The sequence below is a fragment of the Alnus glutinosa genome, chromosome 12 (genome assembly GCF_958979055.1).
Source record: "Alnus glutinosa chromosome 12, dhAlnGlut1.1, whole genome shotgun sequence".
Lineage (NCBI taxonomy): Eukaryota > Viridiplantae > Streptophyta > Magnoliopsida > Fagales > Betulaceae > Alnus > Alnus glutinosa.
In genome coordinates this window covers 24,446,649-24,456,218 of record NC_084897.1, presented here as the reverse complement: position 1 = coordinate 24,456,218, position 9,570 = coordinate 24,446,649, and the positions used below count along the sequence as shown (strand labels likewise).

At 35.5% G+C, this 9,570-nt stretch overlaps 1 protein-coding gene across 1 annotated transcript; it reads left to right on the top strand.

The window, feature by feature from the left end:
- The first annotated feature begins 2,348 nt into the window (after window positions 1-2,348).
- On the top strand, window positions 2,349-9,295 carry LOC133852749 (kinesin-like protein KIN-14R). Its single transcript, XM_062289496.1, has 19 exons — window positions 2,349-2,719; window positions 3,413-3,711; window positions 3,816-3,987; window positions 4,096-4,166; window positions 4,250-4,433; window positions 4,918-5,027; window positions 5,112-5,211; window positions 5,288-5,374; window positions 5,468-5,644; window positions 5,739-6,012; window positions 6,157-6,318; window positions 6,419-6,634; window positions 6,721-6,758; window positions 6,950-7,113; window positions 7,257-7,508; window positions 7,592-7,657; window positions 7,914-7,988; window positions 8,080-8,145; window positions 8,591-9,295. The coding sequence occupies exons 1-19, from the start codon at window positions 2,497-2,499 to the stop codon at window positions 9,047-9,049; spliced, it is 3,195 nt and encodes a 1,064-aa protein (XP_062145480.1). The 5' UTR covers window positions 2,349-2,496; the 3' UTR covers window positions 9,050-9,295.
- The last annotated feature ends 275 nt before the right edge of the window (window positions 9,296-9,570 follow it).

The following is a 9,570-nucleotide window of genomic DNA, read 5'->3' as shown; positions in this document are numbered from 1 at the left end:
GAGAGAAATTTAGATAATCTGATGGAGATGCCTTTTAAAACTCGTTAGCTAAATTAGATAAAGTGAGTTTTGGTTAGCTATAATAAATTGAGAAATAGATAAGCTGTTGGGAGTGGTCTAAGGTATGGCTATTTGTCTATTTGAGTCTGGAGATCCTTCTGGAGGGGGAATCCAGAGATCAGCATGAAGTGATTTGCTTCAGGTCAACAGCCCAGATTTCAATGACTTCTCGATATCGTTGTACAGCTTGATCATCAGATAAAGACGTGATGAGCGAGGATGACGTGATGAGATTGCCCAAATAAGGCCAATGGCTGATCAGAATCCGGACCATATCAATCTCATTTGTGGAAGCCTAATGGGCTGGGCCTACAATTCTTTGCACGTGGACCAGAACAACAGCACAAAATTTGAAAAACCCACACGCAGGGATGAACCCATGTATTAACTAAGAGCAGTCCCAGCGGATTCGTTATTTTTTCCTGGCTATAATAGATAATCATACCCAGAAAAACCCGATTCTATCGGCTTCTCTATCCCAAACATAAACTGGCGTTGATGGAGATTTGTGAACAGTGTAACACCACATGCAGCGTTGCACTGTTTACGGATCTATCATTTTTTCTATTATTCTTTATTTCAGGTTGTCTTATTCTTGATCGTGTCTCCCCGCCTTTCTCTCCGCAAAATCGTTCCATGTCCCCTTCACAAGTCCTCGAGAGACGAGGCCGGTGGATCCTGCTGCGACCCTCTCCCATAAAATGACTCTGACTATGCCAAAACGCCATATTCGATTATTATTATTACTATTTTTCGGATCAAAATTGATGGAGGTGATGGTGGATGATTCGGCTGGACACAAAAACGAATCGTTGAGAGAAACCAGCGGAGCCCTAGCGGTGGGTCTGTGGAAACCATGGGCCGTGCGGCGGAGATGATTCACCGTTCATCAAGATCTCATTCGATTGATTTTGATTTTGATTTTCCAGTGGGTTGTTTTTTATTTTTATTTTTCGGAAGTTTCTGGATTTGGGTTGCCGATCTTCTAGAGGTTTCTGGTGGTCTGGTGTAGTGGTTATGGTTGTCAGTTGTCTGGTGCGGTGGTGATGTCGTGATGATTGCCGGTTGTGTGTAGTTTGTGTGGTGTGTCTATGTCATAATTCTGATAATTCTGGTTGATTCCAGTTGGTTGATAATGGTGTGGTGAATTACAGTGGGTTGATTTTGATCTTGAAAGTGCAGGTCGTTTGGTTGATGAAATGCCTGTGAGGTGATTTCGGGTTGGTGGAGAGGATTGAATATGAGGTTTTAATAAAAATAATTAAAAAATAAAAAAAAATGATTATTTTAATAAAATAGATATAAGTTTAAATAATCGGTTCGATGATAGTTTTATTGGTGGTTATTTAAATTAGCAAAAAGTGGGTTTTGGTCATGTAAAATAAATTGAAATGTAGATCATCCATTGGGGATGCTCTAAGGGGGCTTTAATTTAATTTAATTTGTTTTAATCAAGTTAAAATAGATAAATAGGTTTAAAATTAAGTTTACCACTACTAAAAATAAATTTGACATCTCATTTATACTTTGCCCATTTATGAAAAATCCTGATTTCATCCCTGCCACACATGTATACTAATTTATTTCAAAAAATAAGTAAAGGGTGTCCGGCGTCCGCGTCGCAGAGCACCCAGACATGTTAAGAATAGCCTATAAAGCTACGTTGATCCACGAAATATAAAACGTGATTCTAAAATTTGAGAAAAAATAATTAATTTTATATAATTAGATTAAGATTCTTAAAATAATGTTGTACTATTTGGTTACATTGAAACTCTTTATATTAAAAATAATAAGATATAAAATAAGATTAACAATAATGATTGCAATGACGACGATGATAAAGAAAAAAAAAAAGAAAGGTAATTTTTTCAACTAAAAAAACAAAAAGAGATAAAAAAGGGAAAGAACTGTGATTTTAATAGGTTAAGATCAGCAATTCCTTATAAATTTAATAGTGATTTTCAAAAATAAAAAGATGAAAGAATTAGGGAGGAAGATAAATAGCACGTCTTAATAACTGATCATTTAATTTTTTTTAAATAATATATTAATACATTTACTATATAACATTATATACACAATTAAATAAAACAAAATAAAATCTCAGACAATAAAATAACTTCTCTCTCAGTTTGGTAATAATGTGCTAAATTGGTAATCATACTATTAACGGATGGCGGATTTTTTATTTTTTATTTTTTATTTTATTTTTGGTTCGGACTTTTAGCTTAACGGTCACTTTTACCCAACGGTCACAAATTCAAATTCGAGCATTCTCAAACAAATGTAGCAAAAAGTAAAAAGAACCCAAAATTCTCACACCCTTTTCTTCCTCTCCTCCAAACCCTGATCATTTCTTGCTGCAAGAAAAGCTATTCCGTCGCCGTGACTCAAGATTTTCCCAGTTTCCAAACACCGAGAAGTCCAATTTCCATGGAAGAGATCCAATTCAACACTTTTCACCAAAACCCAGAAACCCTGGGTCCAGATTCGTCAGTCTCCCGGGCCTTTGACTGGGAAAAAGTTGAACCTTTGAATCAAGAACCGGAAGATTCTGCCATGAATGATGAGGGCGACGAGTCTTTGGTGGATTCGATGCTTTGTGACTCCAGATCAAGACTAATCCCTTCTGGGTATACCAGATCCAACTCAACAGGTTAGTATTATGAACTTCAAGATTTAATCTTGGTCTGGTTACCGAGAAAATGAGGGGAGTTATGAAGAAATTAAATCATGGGTCTTTCGTTTTTCATTAAATAGGACGCCAGAAGCAAGAAACCTGAAGCAAATAATGTGATAAAATTATTTGAATCAGTGGATTTCATTTTTTCTTTTCTATTGAAACTAAAGAAAATTGAACAAATGAGTGTTAGATTTTTACTATATTTTCTAAGCAGACGAACATAGGACTAGGGCTCTATATGTTATTTTGGCGGATTTGCTCTGCAAATGTATGAAACCCTAGGACTTCCACTTTACACCAGTTATTATCAGTTTATAAATAGCTGGAGTGTCGGTAATGTACTCCATGGTTTATATTGATATTGAAATTTTGTTTTGTTTTGTTTTTTTTTTTTTTTCTTTTTTTTTTCTTTTTCTTTTTAGTAGTTGTGCAAACTTTACAAAAAAGAAAGAAAGTTGTTAATGCTTTTGTTTAGTTGTAATTGTCAGATAACCCCTGTTGATTGTCGTAATTTGCATACCATATACGATCTATTTATGAATCGTTGAACTTAAACACAGGCTAAAGCTTTTGAGCTTTCTTAGTGGTTTGGAAAGTCATTTCTTGGGGGTGGGGGGACTTGGAAAAGTCTAGTATTTAATTTGTTATATTTCCTTCTTGAACCAGAGGAATGTGTGATGTTTGTAAATGCTGGAGGTGAGGCTCCAAATGAGGTAGATTCCATTACGAAATTTGTGGGTGACACATATTATGAAGGAGGGGATGTTTTACGAACCAACGAGCCAATAACTGAGGCTGGAGATTGCCCATTTATCTATCAATCAGCACGATTGGGAAACTTTTGTTATCGTTTCAATGATCTTCCTCCTGGAAACTATTTGGTTGACCTTCATTTTGTGGAGATCATAAACACAAATGGACCTAAAGGAATGAGGGTATTCAACGTATACATCCAGGAAGAAAAGGCAAGCAAATTTAAGCAAAGGTCCAAGCTTCTGTACATTTGATTGTACTAGTAAACTGACTATAGTTTTATTCTGGGTGTTCTCGTTGTCCGTGAATGTGGCAGGTCCTATCAGACTTTGATGTTTACTCTGTAGTTGGAGCCAATAAGCCATTGCAGCTGGTTGACGTGAGGGTCTCGATGAAGGAGGATGGAGTAATCGTAATACGATTTGAAGGAGTCATTGGAAGCCCAGTAGTTAGTGGAATTTGTATTAGGAAAGCACCAAAGGTGTCAGGTAAATTTATTTGCATTTCTTTTGTTTGCTTTTAATATTTAGTGGTACATGACTGTCATTTATGAACATTTTAAGGCATGTTTAATTTACTTTATGATTTGAGTACAGTTCCTCAGGTGAAACAAGAATATCTTAAATGTAACAAGTGTGCTGCTGAGATAGAAGTTCCTTCAGCTCAGGTTATACACAACTTACGTGAACAGTTGAAGCATTGAAGCTTCTTAATTGTTGCTTACATGGTCTGTGAATTTGGGGTTTGCAGAAGAAACTTATGCAAACGAAGTCCACCATAAAATATGAGAAGAAGATAGAGGAACTCACCATGCAGTGTCAGCGAAAGAAAAAAGAATGCTACGAGGCTTGGATGTCGTTGACTGCAGCAAATGAACAACTGGAAAAGGTCAGGATGGAACTTGACAATGTGACGTTTAAGACACTATCTCTAGGTGAGCTTCAAATGTCTAGTATTTTTTGAATATAATAGAACGAGAATGCTTCAGCAAAGTCAATGAACAACCCAATTATGTTTAATGAATTAATTATGTAAATGTACATTACATGAATAAAACATTTGTTCAAAGTTGTGCATTCTAATAAATGTTGTCATTAGCAATATTTTATTCACAATAAGTCAGTAGTGGCAAGATTCTTATGCAATAGTAACATGATGGGTGCTGGTGATCATCATAGATTAAAGTATTTCACACATTCTAGGCAGAACTCACTTGCTAGTGTTAATTACTTATCCATTAAATGCAAAGAAAAAAAGGATGAGGAAAGGATCCATTAGATTAGTGGGTAGAGTTATTGAGTCAGGTTTGCCTCAGAATGACTACCAGGACTCTCTTTAAGTTCAAATACAGGTTATCCAAGGCTTTCTTCTCATTTGGAAATAATAACCTTTCTCATCTTTTGTTTTTTCTCTGTTAGATCAAACTGTAGAGAAACAAGCTGAAAATTTGAGGAATATCTCCAGCAGGTATGAGTATGATAAGAAGCACTGGGCAGCGGCAATCAATAATTTACATGAAAAAATAAAGGTGAGTAATAGAATGCTATTGGAGCTTAATCAAACTTCATTTTAAGTTGTTATTAAGCATTTCTACAACTGGTTTGTTTTTCAGGTGATGAAAAGAGAGCATGCCCAGCTTTCTTATGAAGCTCATGATTGTGCTGATTCCATTCCTGAGTTGAATAAAATGGTTTTTGCAGTTCAGGCTTTGGGTACGTTTGAGTTAGAAATTAACATTGTAAGTTGATAAATGTTTTGGCTGCATGGACTCATTAAATCACTCTGCAGTTGCACAGTGTGAAGATCTCAAAGTGAAGTACAGCGAAGAGCAAGCTAAGAGGAGGAAGCTCTTTAATGAAGTTCAGGAGGCTAAAGGCACGTTTCACTTTTATGCTAAATAAGCAAGTTGTTTTTATGTTATCTTTCTAATGATTTTAACCCCCACTATTTATGTCTTACACATATCAGGGAATATCAGGGTTTTCTGCCGCTGCCGTCCATTAAGTAAAGAAGAGATATTGACTAACTGTACAACAGTTGTAGACTTTGACGCAGCGAAGGATGGATGTCTTGGAATTCTGGCTGCTGGCTCCATAAAAAAGTCTTTCAAATTTGACCGAGTTTACACACCAAAAGATGATCAAGGTAAATATTTATGTCTGTCTTTTGGTTGATAAACTAGCGATATTTTGATTTGTGAAATGTGTATTAAGAGTTTTTGCATTGGGTTTTTTAACAGTTGATGTGTTTGCGGATGCTTCACCAATGGTGACATCAGTGCTAGATGGCTACAACGTGTGTATCTTTGCCTATGGGCAAACAGGAACAGGAAAGACATTTACAATGGAGGGTACCGATCAGAATAGAGGAGTAAACTATAGGACTCTTGAGCTCTTGTTTAAAATTGCTAAGGAAAGGAGCGAAACTTTTACATACGACCTATCTGTTAGTGTTCTGGAAGTTTATAACGAGCAGATAAGAGACTTGTTGGCTACATCTCCAACATCGAAAAAGTAAGATTGATGTTTCCTTCTTTAAATGCATACATGCAGCCAAGCTAGCAAAGCTTTGGAAGCATACTAGACTTAAAATGGCTTGAAATAAGAGAGAAATTTTCGGTGAAGAAGTCTTACTAAATTTTTTATTTTGAGTATTAGGTTGGAGATAAGGCAAGCTTCTGAAGGATTTCATCATGTTCTGGGAATTGTAGAAGCCAAAGTTGATAGCATTAGGGAAGTCTGGAGTGTACTGCAGGCTGGAAGTAATGCTAGAGCTGTTGGAAGTAATAATGTGAATGAGCATAGTAGTCGATCTCATTGGTACCAAGTTCTGTTGCTTTTTCTCATTGTGCATGACCATGGAAATTTTTACTTTAAATTGTTACATGTTCTCTCATTATTGATTGGCCATACTTTTCAGCATGCTTTGTATTATGGTAAGAGCAAAGAACTTGATGAATGGGGAGTGCACCAAAAGCAAGCTATGGCTTGTAGATTTGGCAGGCAGTGAGAGGCTTGCGAAAACTGATGTGCAAGGGGAGCGCCTGAAGGAAGCACAAAATATAAATAGATCACTTTCAGCTCTTGGAGATGTCATTTCTGCTTTGGCAACTAAAAGCAGTCACATCCCATACAGGTATGAATTACAAATTGGTTGTCTTTAAGTCATTCCTCCATTATAATTCACATTTGACTCTAACAATGTTTGTTTTTTTGTTTCAGAAACTCCAAATTGACACATTTACTTCAAGACTCATTAGGTAAATTTAAGTCAGTCGAGATATAGGAGTGTGTGTTTGTTTTTTAGGAGTGTAAGACATTTGCTTGTCATGTCCATGCTATCAGTATCAGATTGTACAAAGGCTAAATTATCCTTTGATTACGAGCTTTTGATCTTGCAGGCTTTTATTGCTTCTTTTTCATGTAGTTGTTATATATATGTGCATTGCAGGGGGGGACTCCAAAACTTTGATGTTTGTACAAATTAGTCCTTCAGACCAGGACTCGGGCGAAACTTTGAGTTCTTTAAATTTTGCATCTCGGGTTCGAGGGATTGAGTTGGGCCCTGCCAAGAAGCAGATTGATACAAGCGAGCTTCAAAAGGTGAAAGCTATGGTAGGTCTTGTGAACTCTACTTTTGTCCAGTTAAAGTTTAAATATCCATTTCCCTACTTTTTTTTTTTTTTTAATTTATTATTTTTTATAATAGCAGTAATGATTAAGTTTGATTTTTAATTTATTTATTCATTTTCATAAAGCTTGAAAAGGCAAGGCAGGAATCCAAATCCAAAGATGAATCTTTAAGGAAGCTAGAAGAGAACTTACAGAACCTAGAGAGCAAGGCAAAAGGCAAAGATCAGTTTTACAAAAACTTACAGGAAAAGATCAAAGAGCTTGAAGGCCAGATTGAGTTGAAGAAAGCCATGCACAGCCAGTCTGAGAAACAAGTTTTGCAATTATCTGAGAGATTGAGAGGGAGGGAAGAAATCTGCAGCAATCTCCAGCAAAAGGTTCCTTTCCACTTCAATTGTATAGTAGATATATTCTGCTTCCTTTTTGTTTATTGCTAATTTGAAATTAAATTTTTCTAAAGGTCAAAGAGTTAGAGATCAAGTTTATAGGACAAGAGCAGTCAGAATCTGCATCTTTCCAGCAGAAGGTTAGTGTACCAATTTTAAAATCTCTGTTTTTTGAACATAAATAATTTGGCAGGGTACTGTTTTTATTTTATTATGTATCAATATATTTCTTGGAAATCAATATATTTTATTTTATTTCTAACACACTAAATATTCAGTATTTGTGGCCAAATGATAGGGGTTCTTGGATATTCAGAATTGGGTTACTTTGTCAACCAATTGTGATTATGTTAAAATAAAAGCTGCAAATGCTAACCAATATTTTACTTCAAGCAGGTTAAGGAACTTGAAAACAAGCTCAAAGAGCAATTGCAAGAGTCCGAGTCTCATACTACCATCCTTCAACATAAGGTTGTCAAAAACTCACTTAGTGCATATGTTGATGAGCTAATAGGAAGTCAAAATTAACGATGTTTTATATGCCTGTTTACTTCTTTTTCAGGTGAATGAGCTGGAGAGAAAACTGAAAGAGCAGGAACAAAATTCAGAGTCTTGCTTACACCAAAAGGTCTTCTTTTCCTTTTAATTTTGAATAAAAACTCTGTGATAAGTATATATCTATGAGCTAATTTTACTTGTTAAATTAAGTTTGTTATGAAATATTTCTTGAAGAAGTTTCATTGTGTTACAATTATTTGAAGAGCCTTAAACGATCATATATTATTCTAATTCATGAATCAATTATTCCTTTCCAAATTCTTATGATATGTTCATAATTCCACAAACAAGAGAAGATTGTATTATGGGTTTGGATCCCGGTTTTATACGACTGATCTATATTCTTGGACCGTGTTTACCACCCTATGTAATATATTCATGCATCATTGCCATTGCCTACTAATGGTGCTTACTAATTAGTTTCTCAATTTTAATTTGATCTGAGGGAATTGTAAGTTGTAATTTTATTGACAAAAAGGGAATATGAAAATGATCTATTTGACATGTTATGGCAGATTAAGGAGCTTGAAAACAAGTTGAGGGTGCAAGAGCAACAGTTGCAGTGTACTCATGATTGCACTGATGCAGTTAGGGCCACTCCTAATGAAGGAAAAACCTGTATAAGAGATGACTTCATGAATGAGATTGAGCATCGTATACTGAGAAGTTCAAATTCACTAAACCGCTCATTGAATCAAGGGTCTGTAAGAGGAAATGATTCTCTCCATGAGACGAGGAGGAAAAGAGATCAATTGAGAAGTGCTGATACAGAGAACAATATATTTTTACCGTCTTCTTTAAATGATAGCAAGCTCAGTAGGAAATCTGATCCACCTAAAATTGCAACAAGGGTCATGAGAACAACAAAGCTTGTCACTACTGCTCAAGGGCCCTTGACTCACAAGAGGACTAGTAGAGATCAGGTTCAAGGGGTGAAGGAGAGGGACACTAAGAAGAAGATTTGGTCAAGATAGTGAAGCAAGCTCAACAGAAGTGATCCAACATTCGAACGTGTGTGTTCTTTCTGTTTTCAGTATCATATTCTGTACAAAAGAAGAAATGAAATTCTTTTGTTTGTTTTTCAAAACATACAAGCTTCTTTTTAGAAATTTAATTGTTTGGAAGGCAAGCATTGCTGCTTCTGAGTATATTTTAACCCATCTTACCAATGCTAGGTTGAAATTTTAATGGGATACTAAGTACTACTACTTTTACTATAATTCTGTTACAAATTCAAACCGTCCACATGAGTGCCACGTGGTGCCGCATGGATGAAAAAATTAAGTAAATTTAATTGTTTAGTGACTAACGTGGATAAGTATCATGTGAAATGTCACATCAGTCTATAAAAAATTAATAATAAGAGGATGTTCTTCATTCTAGGATTTTTTTTTTTTTTTTTTTTTTTTTTTTTTTAAAGCAACGGTAAAGATTCATGGATGAGGAAAAGGATATCTCCCCCCTTTTAAGAGCAAAAGGGTTGTCCTACAAATGA